Source organism: Neltuma alba, unplaced genomic scaffold, assembly GCF_004799145.2.
Source record: "Neltuma alba isolate B1F8T4 unplaced genomic scaffold, ASM479914v2 tig00005204_pilon, whole genome shotgun sequence".
Classification (NCBI taxonomy): Eukaryota; Viridiplantae; Streptophyta; class Magnoliopsida; order Fabales; family Fabaceae; genus Neltuma; species Neltuma alba.
In genome coordinates this window covers 3612-26738 of record NW_021634019.1, presented here as the reverse complement: position 1 = coordinate 26738, position 23127 = coordinate 3612, and the positions used below count along the sequence as shown (strand labels likewise).

The window sequence follows — 23127 nt, the reverse complement described above, 5'->3', positions numbered from 1 at the left end:
CTAACATAAAAATAAGTCCATCCTCTTTTTAAAAGAAATAATTATTATTTATAGCTTATTTTTATTAGTAAGAAATATTTAGAGTTTTTTTTCCAATTTATCATTTTGTCATCATCTAATTACTCATTTTAATTTTAATGCATTTATTATCATAGGTCAAGCATCATTTTTCTTCCACTCATACTCTCCTTCTCCCACATGTTTTCTCTTGTTCATAATTTTTTTTTTGTTAAAAACAAATATCCCTCTATTAGAAATATTTAAATTTTAGTTCGTTATATTGTGTGAAACTAACCTTGTTAAATTCTTTTTATTCTACTACTCTTTTTTTATTGTCTCTCTTATACTTATTCTCCCTATAAATAATAATTTTACATATTTATTATCTCTAATTATTTTTGAGTAACTTTTTAATCAAGATGATCCGGTTAATGAAAAGGAGAAGTCTTGTAGATTACCCACTGCGCTGTTGCTCTCACTTGATCATTAAAGATGTTTCAGTCCTCAAGGCTTCGAGGGTCCCCAGGTGGTTTATGTATTAATGAACGAAGATGTGAATTATTATACATATTAATGAATGCACCGAAAATTCTGACCATCATCATTACCATTTCTTCAAAATTATGGAAGACTTCAATTTTTCATTTTTATGAATTTTCTTTTCTAGAAAGGCATTAATAATAACTTACGAGGTAAGGGTAAAAGGAGGGAGATGATAAGATAATCTAGATGAGGGAGATACCTTATTTTATTCAAAATAATAAATAAAAGTTGAATTTAAAATAATCTTAAGATAGGTAATAATAAGAAAATTCAATTAAATCCTAATTAATCTAGGACTCTAGGGTATATTCTAAATAATTTTATTGAAGGGTCCTAAATATTTAAAATAAGCCTCAGTATGTCTTGTCCTATATTCCAGTTTTTTTTCTTTGGTTTGGAAAAAAGATCAAATAACATTAAAAATAAAAGAAAGTATGCATAGAACTAAAGTCGAATAAAATGAGAAAATTTAAATAATACAATGAAAAGTACTACATACTACTACATCTAAATGAGCGAATATTTGACAAAAAGAGATGATGTTCTTCAAGATAATCTTATTAGTTTTGTGTCTACGGATGCTAATTAAGCTGAGCAAATTGTTTGATAGAAGCCAAGACTTGAAGTGATCGATTACTTGATAAGAAGAAGGGAGAATTGATGACCCAATAGAAGGAGGACCGAAAACACTTATAAATCCCATATTTCCAGTTCTGCATTCTCATATTGCTTTATTTTTTTGGTGTCTTTTTATAATTTTGATTCCATTTATATTGGCGAGAACCCTTGTTTGGTAATAAAAGGGGCTATAGCCACGTATGATTCCCAACGGTCGAGTTCCATCTCTTCAGCATCCGCACTTGCCCCAAAATAATCACGATTGTCCTGCTTGTCCACGTGACAGAAGAATCCTTAAATAATACTACCTCTGAGTCGGATATAAGAGTTAATTGAATGTTAAATTTAATTATAAATATAAGATTTTTTCAGGAAATTTTGGTAAAAATCACTGTTTAAAAATTTAATTGGCTAAAAAAAATTTTAAGTGCGTGTAATTATGATCTATGAGTATAAATTTATTTTACTATGTGCAATATATTTTTCGCTATATGTAAATAATTTCCATCTTGATATATTGTTGCACATCATTATATTGATGATATGTTACATATAGCAAAAAAAAAAAATTACACTCACTCAAATATAGATCATTTTAGCCAATTATATTTTCAAATAAGAACTTTTAACTAAATTTCCTGCTTTTTAATTTATTTTGTTTTTCATACTTACGATTGAATTTTCAATACTATCTCTATGAATTATACGTGGCAAGGGAGTTTTCTATTTTAAAATTAATAATTAATTTAACTAATTTTTTAATTAAATTAGTGAAGTAGATATTATATTAAGAATTAGAGGTAGTATATGTTGTCATTGATGCTACCTCCCCCTCCTCCAACCCAAAACGCGTAATTTTATGATCTAGTTTATAGGAACTGTTAACATATTTTATTATAATTAGGAAAACTTTTAAATTTTATTAATCATGTGTTAAAATTTAATAAATTTTAATTTTATCCACATTTAATATATATACATTTTTAAAAAAATAATTTGCAGAACAATATGTATTTTAAAAAAAATAATTTCCGGAACAATATTCGAGGAGTATCACTCTCAAAACCCAAATTAAAAACAAAGAAAGGAAAAGAAAATTGACATAAGAAGGGGAGAAAAAATAGGAAGGGGAAAAAAAAGGGCAATCTCTACTCATTTTTAAGTTGGTATTCAATGTGTGCTAACTATTTTATGTCTGCCTTATCTTTATGTACCTTTGTTTTGTCATTTAATATAATTGGCCATGTTATTAGAAAAAAAATTGAATGGGATTCATCTGCATGCCATAAAATATTGCACGAAACTTCATAATTTGCTATAAAAGATGACTCCTTACGCTCCTATTGTTTTACCCCCGGAAATCGAAAGCCTTGTTTTATCTGCTGCTCCCATCATTGCGTCTCATTAAAGTTGTTCCCTGCCCTAAGGTTTCTGCACGTGCTCCGTACTTATGTATGGCAAGATTTAATAATTTTAACTCCTTTGTTTCCCCACTAAAAGATCCAAATTAATTATGCAGTTCCCAAAGAGCTGTATAGGACGCTGATAAGTAGTGAACTACCTCTGTTATTTAATATAAGATTTCATTTGACTTTTATTTTACTCATAAGTATAAGATCTCAATCCAATTTGTTTTTTATATTTATGTATTTTGTACAAGTTAATCCTTCTAAATATGATGGTTCTAATCAATACATTTGATTAAGAAGGATATTTTAGAAAAACACAACACATACTTATTACGAATAACTAACTTAACTTATTTTTTTAATCTACTCAAATTAGTCAATTAGCTCTTATATTTAAAACTAGAGGTAATACTAGAAAATCACTATAAGTAATCTGTTTAATCCGGATAAGTAGTGTTCATTATCACATAGGATCATGGACCTTTTTCGGGGAAATCAATGTAAGTTTGATTATATATAAAACTACCTAATTGTCCATTGTAATTATACGTGTAATATATGAAACTATTTTTGGTTTTTTATTTAAGTGAAAACTTTAGATGAGAATGAATTGAAAAACTATTGTATTAGTTTTGTAAATTTTTAAGTTTTAGTTGACATAATGATATTGATAGTCTTCATGTTTTTTGAACTAAGGGTATTGACAGAAGTTCGATTAAAAAAAAAAAAACTAATACTCCTGGTGTTGAACCGAATGGAAAAGATTATATTCTTTTTCGAATACATGCGTTAATCCTTATAGAACATATTTCTTAACAGTATACCTGTAACAATTAATATTATTAAAAGAAATATTTAAAATTAAAATTGATTAAGTCATGTTAAAGATCAACTATATTAATATTATAATACAGATTGAATAGGTTATCCGTATTATTAATTACAAATAAAATGTTAAAATCGCTTGATTATAAAATCTTAATCAGTGATTTCGCAATTCAAAAAGCTAAAAGAATAATATTATAAATGATGAGTAACATCACTCTTGGCTCTTTCAAAAATCCCTCGACATCTGAAGAAACTTGCAAACTTTTGAATTAAGTTGTACGAAGCCCTGGCTTCCCATTTGTAAAAGAGCAAACTTCTTTCTTGTTTTACATATGATTTCCCAATTGGTTCATCAACAATTGTTCACGTTATGACAACTTTATATTTGACTATTAAAAAAATTAATTATTACAGTTTCACCAGTTGTATGACTCAAATCTTATAATTCAACTTGTTGCGACTCAATTTTTATAGTTTCACTAAATTTATAACTCAATTCTTATTAGTATCACATCTAATGGAAATGATGCATGTAGATCTCATGCTGTCATTTTTCTTCTTTTCTATACCGTCTTCTTCCCTAACTCCACCAATGTTCATCCGCTACAAACCAAACTTTTTCGGGTGAAATGGCTATATAGGGTGGGATTGCAACCTTTGCTTGTCAATTTCATGAATAATGAAGATGGTACAAATCTTTTGGAGTTCAAAGGCTTTATCATCATGTCGTGACTCGTGAGGAAGGAAGGAATAAGTATATAGAGATGAAAGAGTAAAGGAAATGCCAGGGAAATATGAATATTTTATTCAATAATTAAGTTTGAATACAATTGAGAAATTCTAGGATTATTTATAGAGCCCTAAAATAAGGGAAAAATAGTAATTCAAATTTAAACTTAAAATCAATAACCAAATAAATCCTCATTCTAATGAGCAAATATCCTTTCAAATAACCTTAATGGATAACTCCACATATATATATATATATATAACTCCAATTATATTAACCAGTATCTCATATTTAGGAATTATATATATAAGAAAGAGTAACTTGTGAATACATATAAAAAGGCGTAATAACATAAAACACAGGTTATCACGAAGCTAAACCTAGACTCACAATAATATGCTTATTCCGACGAGTCAATTCAGACAGCGCAACCTTCTCAAATTAAAACTACGTCAAACATGCATGGCTAATTATGGTCCAACACTAATCAGCAAAACTCTAAATATTTCTCATGGCAAAAAAAAAAAAAAAAGGTCTAAATATTCCTCAACGTACGGGTTTCACAACACTGGGAAAGCAGGTGATGGGTGCGAACCTTTGATCAGGTCAACAATGGCTTCCCAGTCATCTCCAACACCCGACGGTCCCAAGTTTTGTTGCGGCGATGGAGACATCTCATTATGTCCACACACCAAGAAGTCGTCATTAAGGAGACCTTCCATGGAATTACAGTTATACCCTGTTGATCTGAATGCTTCCACTGCCGCCGTAATATTGCAGTCGTCTCCCAAGCATCGCACCTTGTTTCCCCATGCTTCACTGTCGCTTTGCCCAGTCATGGTTCCACCATCATTTGCGACGATGGTGGTGGAGAAGGAAGGAAGTAAAATTTGATTGATCAGCCCAAAGGTAGTATTACTGTTGGTACATTCGGAGTTATTGAGAGGGGCGGTGTCCGGGAAGCTCAACATGGACGACGGTGACTCGAAGTCGTCGGTGGCGAGCATCATAGCGTACATGCTATGCGTTTTGGGGGTGTTCTCTGTTGAGGGCTTCGACGTGGCGGACGACCATGAATTCTGCCATGCCTTGAGCACGTCGAGGCAGGGAGGTGGCGATGGGCGAGGTGTGACCTTGTTGAGGACGAGCCGAGTCACTGAAGGCTGGTGGGAAGAGGAGGAGGAGCCGAGCTGGTTCTGGAGCTGAAGTTTGGAATGTTCTTTGACTTGTCTGGCTTCGGCTTGGAGCCGAGCAATCTCCCACTGAGCCATATGGCAGAGGTTGGCGGCTTCGTTGATGGGCTTGTGGGTGTTGGGGTCGATACCCATTCTGGTGAGCCTCTTCTTAAGGCGGGTGTTCCAGTGGTTCTTGATCTCGTTGTCTGTTCTCTTTGGCAAATGATGAGCTATCACCGACCATCTTGAACGTGCATGACAAAATAAACCCGATGAAAACTATATTTAGTAATCATAATATTTATGAAGAAAGAAAGTGTACTATAATAGAAAGGTAAAATATGATATTCTCATGACATGTTTACTTCTTTATTAGGAAACTATCTGATTAACATGCATGGAATGATTACGGTTGACGCTTATAATTACCTGTTTCCAAGAAGAGCGTGAAGTTGAATAATGATTTGATCTTCCTTCAAACTGAACTTGCCTCGTTTTATATCAGGTCTTAAGTAATTAGTCCACCTCAATCTGCAGCTCTTCCCACATCTCCGAAGCCCTGCAAATTAGTCGTTACACACACACACACGCAAAAATTCTTCTAGCTGAGCCTTGTCTATGCAGAATTCCTCACCAGGAAGACATTAAGAATACAGATTATTTAGGAGTGTGAGTACATATCAGGTGTTTAAAGAACTGAAGAGATCGAAAATGAAGAGTCAAAAGTGAGTATATGGGAGCTACTCACATCTCCTGACTCCTTTTTGGTCACCAAAACGTACAAAGTATTCTTCGTCTTCTTTAACAGATAGATAAAATGTTTAATTATCTACTTATTATCATGTACCATCATTATGCTGTAACTCAAAAAAAAAGTAGTCTTTCAGGTAGTGAAATTTTATTCTATTGATTTCTCGTAACAGTCGGATGATGAAAAGAAGTTAGCAATAGGATATTTCGAGGCGCATGTCTGTGTGTGAAACAAGAGATAGGGAAATCAGTTAATTACCAGCTTTTGCTGGCAAGGAAGACCAGCTTCCTTGGCCACGTTGATGAATATAAGCCACCAGCTTCTGGTCTTCTTCAGGAGTCCATGGTCCTTTCTTTAACCCTCCTAGTTTCTCACAGCACGACGATGACTTCACCATTATATAGTTTCCAGGAAATGCCAGAAGAAACTAGAACGATGTATAAGCACAAGAGAAAGAGCGGGCTATGAAACAGATATTAAGCGAGGTGAAAGAAAGCTGCAGGTCGGGGAGATATTATATATATATATATATATATATATATAGGATATATTCACTTTTAGATCCTTCGAAAAATATGCTAGAGAGAGAGAGAGAGCTAAGAGACGATCAGAGAGTGGAGTTAGCTGGAGAAAGGAAATACAGGTAGATGAAGAAAGTCATAGATATGACCTAAACTTATATTGTCCTCCCTTTCTATTTCATTTTAACTACTATCAAAACTTCCTTTTAAATTTGAGAAGTTATATACACTTCTCTAAAATTCAAAAGGTATGTTCATAGAAACCAACCCCTCTTTATTTTCAAGATTATATTTTTATCCATTCAAATGTTAACTGACAATTAAATTACATAATTTCCACCCCTTTTGAAATAATTTTTATTGAAAGATTATTTGAATACCCGTCATATAAAAAATAATTTTAATACATTTATTTTACACTTTTGTTAATTTTATAACTTAAAAAACTTTAAATGATGAATTTATTTAAACATATGAATGTAGTAATTTTTTTTAAACACAAATGTATTTCAAACACATCCGTACAGAAAGAGACTTAATGAATTAATTTTTTGCCAACAAATTATTAATGAGTTAATTATCAATTTAATTATAATAAAAAATAAATTAGTCGATATAATTAATGCTAAGATCACTTTTGTTTGCTGAAACCCAAGGAGTATGGTTTAGTCACTGTTTGAAATCCAATTCAGACATGACCTGCGAGAGAGACCATACAAATTTAGGGACTCAGAGGGTTTGGTACACCCCATTAAAATTTTGACTTTTGATTACTAAAAAAAACGTGTTGGATTACCGACCAAGGAAAAAAAATAGAAAAATGTGGGCAAATCGAATGAGGTGTACTGCAAAATTATTAAGAAAAAGAAAGAATGTTGGAGAGAATAATTAAGAGGGAAGGAGTGGAATAGCATGGAGAAGAAAGAAATCAGAACCGTACATAAATTTGAAACCAGAGTAAATGTATTGATATCAAACCCGTGATTCCAATAAAATTTATATTTACTTGTGTTCGCTCTTCTCATCAAATTTACAGGGCTTCAGTTTAAAGCATGAGTAAATACTCGCAATATCACATGTTGGAAGTATTTAGGCTTTAACAAAAGGGCTAAAAGGTATTAACAAGTTGTTATAAGGAGAAAAATACAAATTTGAATATTGATAAGTGTATTTGTTGGGAGGGCTATTCCAATCTGAAAAGGATTAGCTTTAAGTCTAATATAATTTAGGGATACTCTAGTTCTACCTGAAAAATGGCTAAACGGTATTTTGTGCCCAAAAAGTATTATCTTAAAAGAAATTTGTACTCTGAAGAATCACTTGAATCACTGTAACACAAGTACCCTACTACTATATGCTTCGCCAATTTTAACATATCCTAAATGTTGATCGGTTGGGCATGTAACGCGTACTACTAGCAGTTTCCGGATCAACAAACAAGCATTATTATGTTATCGGAGGCAATGTTTTGTTTTTAAAAAAACATGATGCTTACATTATATTTTTTATGTCTGTTTTACTCAGTTGTGTTCTATTTTTTTTATATGTATTTATAATTTAATGATAATATTAAAAAAAAGGAAATATGGTTATTAGAAATCTTAACATAATAAATATAAAAAATTTGATCTAAGTACTGTTCTTAAAAAATGGATCAATTCAATTCCTTATCTATGGGAACCGTCTTCTGCAAACTATTAGCCGAGATAAATCTTTTTATGTTATGAATATAATAATATCTTTGTGAATGTCCATGTATCGGTCATTATCTCTAATATCTCCCATTATTTTTATATTTCACAATTATTTTCTATTATTATGTAATTTGTAGATTCTATTACAGATGTAAAGCTGTGTTTATAAATAGAGACTATGTATCATGTATTCAATACCTTGAATGGAATGAGAAATACTCTTCTCTTCTATTCTCTTTTATTTTCTTCTCTTATTTTTCTACTCTTTCTATAGTTTTATAACACTTTCTATGATATCTAATTAACTTCAAACCTTCGTTGGAAAACCGAAAATATCACAACATTACCTCCCCCCCCCCCCCCTTTTTCCCAGAAAAAGAAAACGAGGAAGAAGTTAATAGTTAACACCCCATTCCCCCATCTGCCTCAAAAACGGCTTGCCGTTAGAAGAAGAAGAATGAGTCCTAATAGGAAACTATTTGGGCCAGCAAATATATTGGACCCAAATGGACTCATTCTTCTGATCTTATAAATCATACACACTTAGGCCACGATTCTTAATCAACATCTGCATTCGAGAAGTGGCCCATTGGGTCAGTCTGTGATCATTCGGTCTTTGAAACTTGGATCCGGTCCTAATAACTCGGGTCATCCAAATCCCGCCACTCGAACAAATTGAACACCACCGCGGTGTAGAATGGATTCAAAGATTAGGAGCCAACGGGCAACAAAATGATTTTTGCAAGCCTTTTGTCGCTTCTTAAAAATATATTAGAAGTAACTTATAAATAGAATTAGATAAGCAAAAGTTTAAAAAGACATTTAGAAACTCTTAAAATAATTATTTTTACATTTTACAAAGTGAAACTCTACGAAATAAAGAAGAACGAACATGATAAAACTCTCACTTATCAAGGACAAACAACAAATCCCACTTGAAATTTAAGAGAGAATTTATGTTAACCTATCATTAGCTAAGGATCACATTGTCCCACACCCTTGATCCATCCATGGAGACCCTCCATATATACTACTTGGTTATTAATCAAACTTGCACAAAATCTTAACTGACTAAATTTAATATTTCGAACAAACTCTTTCCACATATTTATTTTGCAGAGCGTTTTCTAAGCTAATCCATATGATTATATATTTATAGCAGTAGTAGTTATAATAATGTATCCGTAGATAAGGCCAATCTGTAGACAGAACTAATAAAAGATTATACCAAACTTCAGAATGAAGTTGTAATGAAAACTGTGAACTCCTGCAACTACTGTTCTCAATTCTCACCCTCAAGCCTTCGCTATATCATCTGCTGCTTCCATTATAAATGATGTTTTAATGCTCAAAGGCTTCCATAGTCTGATGAAGTGGCCACAGAGACGCAATTAATTAGCGGGCGCTGCCCCCTCACCCACACACACAAATGTTATAAACTTGATCGATCGTATGCAGCAATAATATAAATATTCAAATACTTTTAGTTAGGATCAATTTAACTATTATGTGACCAGATTTTTATGCCCCTTATTTATTCTTTTTCACCTCTTTTTTAAGAATTTGAGTTATTTTTATGCCCCCTCTTCATCGACATCAAATCCACCACCCTCGTTTCTAGATTTGTCTCTCAATTATGTTAGGGATTATACATACATACATACATACAAAAAAATGAAAGAGTAAGTTGTGAACGCATAGAAAAGGCTATAATAATACAAGACACATCAGGTTATCATGGAGCTAAACCTGGACTCACTCATGCCGATGAGTTAATTCGGACAACACAAGCTTCTCAAATCAAAACTACAGCATGACTAATTATGGTGCAATCAGAAAAAGTCTGAAGATAATATTTCTAATTCTAACGTGTCTCACAACATCATTGGGAAAGCAGGTGATCGGGGAGAGCCATTGATAATGTCACCAATGGCTTCCCAATCATCCCCAACATTTGACACTCCCAAGTTTTGTTGGCGTGATGGAGACATCGCATTAAATCCATACGCATACACATCGTCATTGCGGAGACCTTCCATGGTATTAACAGTTATAACCTGTTGATCTGAATGCTTCCACGGCAGCCATAATATTGCCGTCGTCTCCCAGGCTTCGCACTTCGTTTCCCATGCTTCACCGTCGTCGCTGCTTGCTCCTTTCATGATTCCACTGTCATTCGCGACGGTGGTGGAGGAAGAAGGAAGTAGACTTTGATGGATCAGTCCAAAAGTAGTATTCCTTTTCGTCCGCTTGGAGTTAGGAGGGACGGTGTCCGGGAAGCTCAGCGTCGACACCAGCGACTCGAGGTCGTCGGTGGCAAGCATCATGGCGTACATGCTATGCATTTTGGGAGTGTTCTCTGTTGAGGGATTCGACGTGGCGGACGAGCATGAATTCTGCCATGCCTTAAGCACGTCCAGGCACGGAGGGGGTGATGGGCGAGGTGTGACCTTGTTGAGGACGAGCCGTGTCTGAGAAGAGGAGGAGGAGCCGAGCTGGCTTTGGATCTGAAGCTCCGAATATTCTTTGATTTGCCTGGCTTCGGCTTGCAGCCGAGCAGTCTCCCACTGAGCCATATGGCTGAGGTTGGCTCCGCCCTTGACGGAGTCGTTTATGGGCTTGTGGGTGGTAGGGTTGATACCCATTCTGGTGAGCCTTTTCTTAAGGCGGGTGTTCTAGTAGTTCTTGATCTCATTGTCTGTTCTATTTGGCAATTGATGTGCTATCACCTACCATCTGTAAGTGCGTTGGAGCGAAACATAATAATATTTTTGAAATGAGAATAACATGTAGGCAAAATATATATCCTGCCATGTGGTTAATTTCTTTTTTAGTTGAAGTATTTTTGGGAGCTACCTGTTTCCGAGAAGAGAATGAAGTTGAATAATGGTTTGATCTTCCTGCGAGCTGAAGTTGCCTCGTTGGATGTCAGGTCTGAGATAATTAATCCATCTCAGTCTGCAGCTCTTCCCACACCTCCGGAGTCCTTTTCCTCATGAAAACCTAAAACGCATCACTCATCTTCCTTACCAGATAAGTCTCTAATCATCTACTTACTATTATCATCTACCATTTTATTATGAAAATAAGCCACCAGAAATTGCGAGGTGGTTTTTAGAACAGATTTTGCAGGCAGAAGACCAGCTTCCATGGCCGTGTAGTTGAATGTAAGACGTGAGCTTCTGGTCTTCCTCAGGAGTCCATGGCCCTTTCTTCAACCCTGCTGGTTTCTCGCTGCACGATGATGACCTTGACCATTTTAATCTCCGCGAAATACGAACGAGAGAGAATAGAAACAATAACAAGAATATATTCCCCTTGGGGTCTCCGGAAAAATACTGAAATAGATAGTTGGAGTGTCAGAAGAGAAAAAGGGTTCCGTAAAATGCTCTAGAGAGAGAGAGAGAGAGAGAGAGAGAGCAAAAAGCTAGCCAGAAAACACAGACGAAGGAAAGGAAGCAAGTTTTAAATTAAGGAGGGGATGAAAGAATATAACGAAACGCATAAATAAATGAACGGAAGAGAGATGCTGGAAGACGTGAAAGAGGCTCGACATTGACATTTCTAAGTATGGAATAACATGGTTTTGTCACTTTCGTTTCCGTTGGCCCGCGACGCCGGACCATACCTACGGGCACAGTAGCTTTGGTGCTCCTAAATTGAAAAAAAAAAAAATAGAAAAAAGGTGGTCCAAAATGCGGCAGACTTGTTTTTTTCTCTGGAGAAATAAAAAGGTACGACATAACAAGAGAGAAGGAGGGGGGGAGAAAATTTTAATGAGTTCGTTTTAAAAAATTAAAGAAGTGGGGGTTAAAAATTATAATTTTTCTTGCTCTTTATAAAATATGTTAGAAGTAATTTGGTCCCACCGTCAATCTACACTAGTTGGAAAAACTTGCAAGCATGACAAATTTTGATGTCTACGCAGGACAATTTGTGAAATTCCACCTGCAGTTTAACAGCATTTATTATATTCTAACTCTCTTCATCGTTTTTAATTCCCCGTTAAATTTTACTATTTCCAACCGAATGCTCCTGTATTATTCGATAAATCCGTACATAAATTGAAAAATCAGAATTAATGTGCTGACAACAGACCTGTGATTCCAATAATTTAAAATTTAATTACCTCTCTGTTTGCCTTTCTCGTCCAATATTCTCAGAGCTTCGGTTTAATGCACGAGTAAATACGTCCAGCGGTAAAACATGCTGGAAGTTTCTTTCCAGTTGTATGTATACCGTCTAATATAAAGAGGAAAAAAAAGGACAGTTATATAAAGATATTAATTAAATAAGCTGACAAAATAACCAGTACTTGCATCCATCCAATGAACTTCACCAAGAACCCCATTCAACAAAAACTTCGTAACTTAAGTGTCTGTAACATCCAATTAAAGGAACAAGTAATCGTTAGTTTTATTTAAAAACAAAAATATAACAAACTTTACACTAAATGTGACGCTGACAAAATTAGTATAGAAAATTTCCCTTCTGTCCTCATTTTAGTGTAATTTATACGAGGAACTAAATTTTATATTTAGCACAGGAGATAGTATTACCTATGTTAAAAGATCTTTTAAACTGGTGTTAAAGTCCTACATCTGCCAGTGAAAACCCACATCATTTTATCTCCCCCCCCCCCCCCACATAAAAAAAAAAAGAACATAAGATGATTCAGATCCGTTTTCGGATAATCCACCCTCTCCCTGGAGGGATCCTCCCTCACTTCCCAAAGATAAATAAGCTGAAGAGGCAATAAAGAATCACTGATTGGTGAAATCACTATTATAAGCATTTGTAAGTATATTTTATGTAAGTCAAGATAAAACTCCTCTCACATATTTACCTCATATTCTATAAATTATGATTAAAAAATTGTTTATAAACCATTTCAAATGGGATTGATCAATATATTCATCAATCTCAAGCCCCCTAAAATTAAAAAGTTATTAAAAGTTGCTGTTAAAGAATAAATGCAATATATTAATTGATTAATTCATACAGGGATGCTAGCTGACAATATCAATATACAAGACCGCTGGGATACCATACGCAGGGCTATCAAAGAATGTACTGCTTCTGGTTCTTAATATAAGACTTTGCTTGACTTTTATTTTGGTTATAAATATAAAATCTCAATCACTTTGTTTTTATATTTATGCATTTTTTCTCAAGATAGTCCTTCTAATAATAGTAGTTCTAACCAATACACTTGATTAGTAAGGATATTTCAAGAAAAACAACACCTATTTATTATAAACAACTAGCTTAACTTGTTTTCTTAATATCTTCAAATTAGTTAACTAACTCTTATAATTAGGAATGGAGGTAGTACCAACCTCCGTAACTTCATATAAAAACATTACCCCCTTCTACTGTTGTTCTCATCCTCAAGCCTTTATGTATACACCAGCAACAATTAAAGCAAATTTAAAGAAAATACGCACCTTTGAAAAGTAAAAGTTAAAAGAAGAGATAAAATCATAAAATGTAAATACCTTTGATAAAGGCTAAGAGTTATGCTAGGTGTCAAAAAAAAAATTATAGAAATTGATGAAATATATAGGAGTAGGCCCTTTTTTTCATATTTAAAGAAGCAAGCATCAACAGTTTTGAGATTCTAAGTAAAACTAAACCCATGACATAAGATTGCAAAATAGTAGTAAATAGGAAGCTTCCTCCTATATAATCTTCTTCAGTAATACTATGTGTGGTCCTAAATATAAGAGCTAATTGACTAATTTGAATACATTAAGCAAATAAATTGAGTTAGTTATTTGTAATAACAAGGTATTATTTTTTCTAAAATATCCTTGCTAATTAAGTTTATTGGTTAGAACTATCATTATTAAAAAGACTATATTGGAAAAAAATGAATAAATATGAAAGACAAAGTGAATTGGAAGTCTTATATTTAGAATTAAAATAAAAATCAAAGGAGATCTATATTAAGGACTAGAGGTATTATTTTATTTTAAAAGTTGGAACATCAATTATATATTTTTCACATGCCATCAATATCAAATCATAAAATTTCGCTTCCAAATCACTTAAATCAAAAATTTAACATTCTTAATTGTTTTTATTGGTAAATGTGAATAAGTTAAAAATCTCTTATAATAAAGATTAGAGGGAGTGCTTTTTTTCATAAGTATTTTGTCTTGTATTTTTCCAATGATATAGAAAAGTGTGTAAAGGGTAAATAATTAACATGATGAGTACAATAATTTTTTTAAAAATAATTAATTTAACTAATTTTATAATTTATATGAGGTAATTGTCTACTACATTTAGACAGGAGAGAATATCATTCATTCTTCTTGTATAGTCTCTGCCCAAGGAAGCTAATCGATTATAAGGAAGAATCATTAATTAATACTCTTTCAGTATTTAATATAAAACTTAATTATTGAGTTAAATTTTATTCTAAATATTAGACGTAGTTATTATATTCATTAGCTTTCCTAAATTACTCATTTGGATATTTTCTCAATCATAATCAAACAAAAGAGGTAAAAGATTAAGAAAAAAAAACTCATATTTTTTAATACTTATATTAATTAATTTACTTAATTTTTTTAATCTAATTAAATTGGTTAAATATGTCTTTGGGGTAAGGAGTATGTTTTTGCCAACTATTAATTAATATTAATCATTCACGCAAATAAATTAAAGTACAAGAGACACTCATTAGTAAGACTGCAAATTACTAGTCACTAATCTTATTTGAGGTACGCACGTTCCATATACTGACATACTGCAATTCAGAAAGATTCGACTCCATATTATATTACTTTCCAATATTTAGTAATCATTTTACATATAATTAACTCAGACAGCAGAACATATATCCCAAGAAATTTATAGAAAAAGTCACATGCAACATATTAATATGTCATTATCATGTTCTACCTCCTCTTTTCCAGTATTATTTGACATTCTTTTGAGTAGACAGCACTAAATAATATTAACCCCACGTCCTACACAGTGCTACTGTCGCATCATTTCCTTCTATCATGTTATTATTACTGTTTTGGTTGTCAATATAAGAGTTAGAAAAAATTTTATTTTAATTTTAAATATAAATTTTAATTCTTTTTTTAATTTAGAATTTTTTTTCAAAATATCCTGATGATTCATGGTAAAAAAAAAAAGTTCAATAAAGAATAGTTACAATACATGATTATAAATGTTATATTAAAAAAATTAACATGCATTTATAATTAATTTAACTAATGTTTTAAATATACACATATAAATTAATTATCTAATTTTTACATTAAAAGTTAGAAAGAGTAATTTGGTAATCAAAAGGGCCGCGATTCCCAACCTGCTTAAGGATCCGAGGGAGCTGCCCAAAAGTAAATAAGTAGAACAGACACCACGTCCTTCACAGTGCCACAATCACATCCCGCGCAGTTTAAGACCCCACCCACGTACGTGCTGCTAAAAATAATATTTTTTTGATATTTAATATAAGATTTAATTGATTAATTTAAATAGTTTAAAATTTTATTAAATTACTTAATTTTAGTATATGTTATATTATCTCTCTAAAATATTTATATATTATTAAATTATATATCAATTTATAAGTTAAGCAAATTAATTTAAAAAATAATAAATACAGTTGTTTTAAAGTAATTTAGTAACTTTTTTTAATCTTTCTAAATTAGTCAGTTTAATTTTATACTAAAGACTAATAATAATAAAACCGATATGTATATATAGTGCCATAAATGAGTGTACCAAACTTCATTAGTTGAGATTAAAAACATATTAGCCTTCTTTACCCGAAAACCATATTCGCCTTTGCCACTGTTGTTTTCATCCTCGAATCTCCAGCCTACTTTATGATACGATCTGCTTCTTATTTAATGAAGAACTGTCACCCTCATTATTTTTTGGAATCACAAAGGTATTTTTAAATTATATTCTAAATTTAAGATGAATCTTTTTGGGATTTAAAACATATTAAAGGATTTTCACTTTTCCTAACAAATACTACATTTTTCCATATGTGAATTTATGTTTTTTTATTTACACCTCAACCAAAAATTTATTTGTCCCATCCTTATATTATTATTTTCTGTGTATATCGATTAAAATCGTTTTCATGAGTGCTCGGATCCGGATACTTCTGTATGATTTGTATTCCCCACAAAAATATAGAGTCTGTTTGGATTGGTTATAGAAAAAATAAATTAATTTCAATTTGATAAAAATTAGATTGGATAATATGATTTATATTTGAATTGGTTTTTATAAAAGTTAGTTTGTAAAGTAAAAAAATTATTTGGATTATGATTAAATAAGTAAGTTCAGTTTGTAGAATGACCAAAATGATTATGACTTTTATTAAATAATAAAAAATGGTTAAAAATATAAAATTACAAAATACAATAATTTCAAATTATTATAATATGAAGAAGTTATATTTAATGAATAAAATATATTTAAATTAGAAATAATAGTAATGTGAAAATTTTTGAGCTAAATAATTTTACATAATTAATTAGATGATATACCCTTCACAATTTATGTAAATATAAAATAAAAATAATATTAAAAAGTAAACATATTATAAAAATTGTGAAAAATTATTTTTATTTAAGAAAGTATTAAAAATAAATAACTAAAAATTGATTGGGAAGCACAAATAATATATCAAGGGACACATAAGAACAATATAAATATAAGGATAAAAATATCCTTTAAAATTCTAAAAACCTACTTTTGCTTAAATCATAAGTAAGTTTTAGGTATTTTTACAATTTTACTTAAAAATTAACTTTTAATCTATAAGTTAGATTAACTAAAAGTTATTACAAATAATTTTTAAATTTACAGACTGATTTATTATACACATAAACTACTTTTTCTCTCTTCAAACGCTGCACCAAACAGGGCCATAGAGGGTCCATCGCTGCCTTTGGTCCCGCTTCTCCTCAGCCACACATTAATCTTATGAAAGACCCAACTTTTTCTCGTACATTTTTATAAGTCTGTCCCGTGATTTTATTTTATTTTTCCTAAGTTCACAGTATCTTGACTAGACAAGTTAAAAAAAAAAAGCCTCTTTTTTTTTCCTTAATAAGAACTGTATAATTAACTGGAAAAAAAATCAAAAAACAGAAGACAGCCAACAATCCTAACCTTTATTTAAAACAAAAAAGTATCTTGACCATAGGGATCTGTTTGGTTTCTTATTCTAAGAACCCTTTTTTTGTTTTGAGAAAAATAAAAAAAGAATTTGTTTGAAAAATGTTTTTTGGTTACGTGTTTTGAAAGAAAAATTAATCTGGAAAACAAAAAATCAGAACATCTTTTTAGTGTTTTCTTTTTTTTTTTTTTGTCTACTGAATTAGAAAATAGGTAAACAACATATTATTTTTTCATTAAGGAAAATTATATAAACATAGAAAATTACACCTGAAAATTCATCACATGCTATTAAATATGGGAAGCCATCAGTTATATATAATGAATATAAAGATTTACTCATATTTAAAACTACTAGTATTTTAAAGTATTATTGACAACAAATAATATTGGGAAAGTTGCAAATAAAGCCCCCTCAATATATAAAATAGCAATCAGGGACCCTGAATGTGAGAAATTGCTCACAAGGACCCGGTTCCAATTTGCAATTATGAAATTATGGCCAAATTACCAAAATACCCCTCTTTAATTTTTTTTTTTTTAAAAAGAACACCACTGCCTCTCCGGAATCCGGCCGCCGGAGCTCCGATGTCGACGGCCGGATTCCGGCCATTGCTGGCGGCCTTTCTTTATTTTTTTTTTGAAACTGTTTTTTTTTAAATTGGGGGGAAGTGAGGTTGGGGGGATTTGATCCCCCAGCCTCATGCTTCCCAAAATTAGGAATGACCATTGAGCCAACAAATTGTTGCTAACATTATAATACAAAAAAAACAATAAGTTAACTCATTTACTCTTGTTCCAGATGATAACAATAATACATTTGAAAATAACAAATTCTGATTATAAAATAACAAGTCTGGGATTAAAATTTAACAACACGTTTTTTTTTATAACAACACACTCTGTTGCAGGTGATAACAACAATACATTTAAAAATAAGAAGTTCTGATTATAAAATAACAAGTCTGGGATTAAAATTTAACAACACGTTTTTTTATAACAACACACTCTGTTTCAGGTGATAACAACAATACATTTGAAAATAACAAGTTCTGATTATAAAATAACAAGTCTGGGATTAAAATTTAACAACACGTTTTTTTATAACAACACACTCTGTTTCAGGTGATAACAACAATACATTTAGAAATAACAGGTTCTGATTATAAAATAACAAGTCTGGAATTAAAATTTAACAGCACCTTTTTTTTATATAACAACACATTTTATTCCAAGTGATAACAACAATACATTTGAAAATAACAAGTTTTGATTATAAAATAAGAAATCTAAAATTAAAATTTAACAACACATTTTTTTATAACAATTAATTATTTTATACTTTTGAAAAATAAATTATTTATAACTTATAAAAAGTATTTTAAATCTATTTAATTTGCTAAAAAAATAATTTTTATCTCCAATTTATAATCAGAACTTGAAGTGTAATTTATTATAGATTAAAAATAATTTTTTATTGTTCAAATTTATAAATAAAATTTAGGGAAAATGACAACACACTTTTTTAATTTTTTTTAAAAAAATTTTAATCTATATATCTATACAACTCATTATAAATCAAACTACTCCTTATAAATTATAAATAGTACAATTTATTGTAGATTAAAAATACTTTTTGATTGCTTAAATTTATAAATGAAATTTATCTCTAATTTATAATTAAAAATACTATTTTTTTTCTTTAAATATAAAAACTATTTTTAATATTTAAAGAATGAAATAATAAATTATACTATAATATTTAAATACTTAATAATAAATTTTAATATTTAAAGAATGAAATAATATAAAAATTTATACTATGATTTATAGATTAAAAATACTTAATTATAAATGCTTTATAATTTATAAGAAGTAGTTTGATTTATAATGAGTTGTATAGATATATAGATTAAAAAGTATTTTTTAGAAAAAATAAATATATTAAAAATATTTTTATAAGTTATAAATAATTTATTTTCCAAAATCATAATATAAATAATTTTCTAAAAAAACGTATTGTTAAATTTTAATTTTAGATTTCTTATTTTATAATCAGAACTTGTTATTTCCAAATGTATTGTTGTTATCACCTGAAACAGAGTGTGTTGTTATAAAAAAAACGTGTTGTTAAATTTTAATCCCAGACTTGTTATTTTATAATCAGAACCTGTTATTTCCAAATGTATTGTTGTTATCACCTGAAACAGAGTGTGTTGTTATAAAAAAAACGTGTTGTTACATTTTAATCCCAGACTTGTTATTTTATAATCAGAACTTGTTATTTTCAAATGTATTGTTGTTATCACTTGCAATAGAATGTGTTGTTATAAAAAAAACGTGTTGTTAAATTTTAATTCCAGACTTGTTATTTTATAATCAGAACTTGTTATTTTCAAATGTATTATTGTTATCACCTAGAACAAGAGTAAATGAGTTAACTTTTTTTTTTTTTGTATTATAATGTTAGCAAAAATTTGTTGGCTCAATGGTCATTCCTAATTTTAAGAAGCATGAGGTTGGGGGATCAAATCCCCCCATCCCCCCAACCTCACTTTCCCCCAATTAAAAAAAAAAAAGTTTCAAAAAAATAAAATAAAGGAAGGCCGTCAGCAATGGCCGGAATCCGACCGCCGGCATCGGAGCTCCCGCGGCTGAGGTGGCGGAGCTTCGGCGGCCGGATTCCGGCGAGGCAATGGTGTTCTTTTTTAAAAAAAAATTAAAGAGGGGTATTTTGGTAATTTGACCATGATTTCATAATTGCAAATTGGGACCGGGTCCTTATGAGTAATTTCTCAAATTCAGGGTCCCTGATTGCTATTTTATATATTGAGGGGTTTTTATTTATAATTTTCCCAATAATATTTTGCCCCTCGTTCAAACAATTTTTTTGGCCAAGAAACAAAGTTAAGGTTTGATATGAAGAATACTTCGTAACCACAATTTACAAAACTAATAAAATAGCATGACACATCATTTCATCATAAAGCGAAACGGACGCGCATTCAGATGAGTTAATTTGAACACCAATCTTTTCAATAATAAAGCGGGAAAAAACCCCGGATTGATGCTAATTTATTGTTCTGACATATTTTCCCTTTTTTTATTGTTCTGTAATTATAATTATAGTAAAAAGGGTCAATAATCTCCCAGCAGCAATTGGCTAATACGTTAGTGAATTTGAATTTGTGCGGATACCAAAAAGAAAAATTCTTGAAAAAGTGATGCAGAACGGAGAATATATAAGGGAAAGAGGATAAGAGGGAAGAGAAGAGAAGGAGGAGAGGGAATATATAGAGAAAGGAGATCAAAGCGAAAACTTACAACATGTGGTAAAAGTTAAAACCTATTCATAAACCCTTAACTCTTAGTTTCTAACCCTAAAGGTTAAAAATAAATATTTTTAAAACCTAAAAATTAAATGCAAATATTCTAAAAAATTTAAAAGAAAACAATAATTGTTATGATCTTAAAAAGATAAAATAACTGAAAGACTATGAGAATTAACACAAAATATATTCAAACATTCTTCTTCTTCCTTTTCTTGGTTCCATATAGAGGAAAGGTATCTCCAATTGAGTTTGACAAGGCTTGAATTAATGTATTTCAAATAGCTAAACGAAGAAAAAGAATGCAATTAAACTAATTAAGGCAAATGTTTTTAAAAAAAAGTACATATAAAATGCATGCTTATGCATGGCACATTCCTGCAAAGGAAAAGCGAAATGAAATAAAATAAACAAAACACTACTTTATTGTCTCTTTATTTTTAATCAATATTTAGGTCAACTCTTACATATTTCTAACTCCGTATAACCAGGAGATCACAGCTCAGGAAAACAGGGTGCTGATGAGGGCAAACCATTGACCAACTCGAGAATGGCTTCCCAATCTTGCGTCTCTTCCTCAAAGTTGTCGCTTCCTCCATTCCCGACACTTAAGACTCCAAACACATCGTCATGATGAAGACCTTCCTGCACGGAATTACAGTCATACCCTGTTGATCTGAATGTTTCCACCGCCGCCATAATTTCGCCGCCTGTGACAGGGGCAGACGAGGAAGGAAGTGAACTTTGACTGATCAGCCCAAAGGTGGTATTACCATCAGTACGTTTGGAGTTGGTAGGGACGGAGTCCGGGAAGCTCAAAGTGGAAGCCGGCGACTCGAGGTCGTCGGCGGCGAGCATCATGGCGTACATGCTACGCATTATGGGAGTGTTCTCAGTTGACGAGGACGACCAAGAATTCTGCCATGCCTTGAGCACGTCGAGGCACGGAGGTGGCGATGGACGAGGTGTGACCTTGTTGAGCACGAGCCGAGTCAGTGGAGGCTGGGAGGAGGAGGAGGAAGAGGAGGAGCCGAGCTGGTTCTGGAGCTGCATCTTTGGGTGTTCTTTGGTTTGCTGCCTGGCTTCAGCCTCGAGCCGAGCAGTCTCCCACTGAGCCATATGGCTGAGGTTGGCAGCGTCCTTGACGACGTCGTGCAGGGGCTTGTGGGTGGTTGGGTTTACACCCATTCTGGTGAGCCTCCTTTTCAGGCAGGTGTTCCAGTAATTCTTGATCTCATTGTCTGTTCTCTTGGCAAGTGATGTGCTATCACCGACCATCTTGTACGTGCATTTATAAAATAGTATTCAGGAATCAAATAATTGAACTTTTTTGAGAAAATTAAAGTGGGACCGCTGTGGAACTTACTTGTTTCCGAGAAGAGCATGAAGTTGAATAATGGTTTGATCTTCCTGCGAGCTGAAGTTGCCTCGTTTGATGTCAGGTCTTAGATAATTAATCCATCTCAGTCTGCAGCTCTTCCCACACCTCCGGAGTCCTTTTCCTCATCAAAACTTAAAACGCATCACTCATCTTCCTAACCAGATAAGTCTCTAATCATCATCTACTTACTATTATCATCTACCATTTTATCATGAAAATAAGCCACTAGAAATTGCGAGGTGGTTTTTAGAACAGATTAATCAGAGTATCTCTGTGCATGTGGGGAAGAAGAGGGAGTAGAGTAATTACCAGCTTTTGCAGGCAAGGAAGACCACCTTCCATGGCCGTGTAGTTGGATGTAAGACATGAGCTTCTGGTCTTCCTCCGGAGTCCATGGCCCTTTCTTCAACCCTGCTGGTTTCTCGCTGCACGATGATGACTTCACCATTTTAATCTCCGGGAAATGCGAGCGAGAGAGAATAGAAACAATAACAAGAATATATTCCCGTTGGGATCTCCGGAAAAATACTGAAATAGATAGTTGGAGTGTCAGAAGAGAAAAAGGGTTCCGTAAAATGCTCTAGAGAGAGAAAGAGAGCAAAACGCTAGCCAGAAAACACAGACGAAGGAAAGGAAGCAAGTTTTAAATTAAGGAGGGGATGAAAGAATATAACGAAAGGCATAAATAAATGAACGGAAGAGAGATGCTGGAAGACGTGAAAGAGGCTCGACATTAACATTTCTACGTATGGGATAACATGGTTTTGTCACTTTCGTCTCCGTTGGCCTGCGACGCCGGACCATACCTACGGGCACAGTAGGTTTTGTACTCCTAAATTAAAAACAAAAAAACAAAAAAAAGAAAAAAGGTGGTCCAAAATAAAAACGTAGGACATAACAAGAGAGATACATCTTACAAGAGAGATGTTATCATCGGATGAAAAGTACGAAACAAAAGCTATTTTTCTCCTTTGTTTTTAAATAAG

General features: G+C 32.0%; 1 protein-coding gene and 2 pseudogenes across 1 annotated transcript; all 3 read right to left on the bottom strand.

Moving 5' to 3' along the window:
- Positions 1–4688: 4688 nt before the first annotated feature.
- On the bottom strand, positions 4689–6451 carry LOC114747103 (transcription factor MYB41-like). The gene is made up of 3 exons (XM_028935390.1): positions 6313–6451; positions 5733–5862; positions 4689–5547 (listed from the first exon to the last, which is right to left on the bottom strand). The coding sequence occupies exons 1-3, from the start codon at positions 6449–6451 to the stop codon at positions 4689–4691; spliced, it is 1128 nt and encodes a 375-aa protein (XP_028791223.1).
- A 3692-nt stretch (positions 6452–10143) lies between these two features.
- LOC114747102 (transcription factor MYB106-like) lies at positions 10144–12620 on the bottom strand (annotated as a pseudogene).
- Positions 12621–21255: 8635 nt separating this feature from the next.
- Positions 21256–22589, bottom strand: LOC114747108 (transcription factor MYB106-like; annotated as a pseudogene).
- Between the last annotated feature and the right edge of the window lie 538 nt (positions 22590–23127).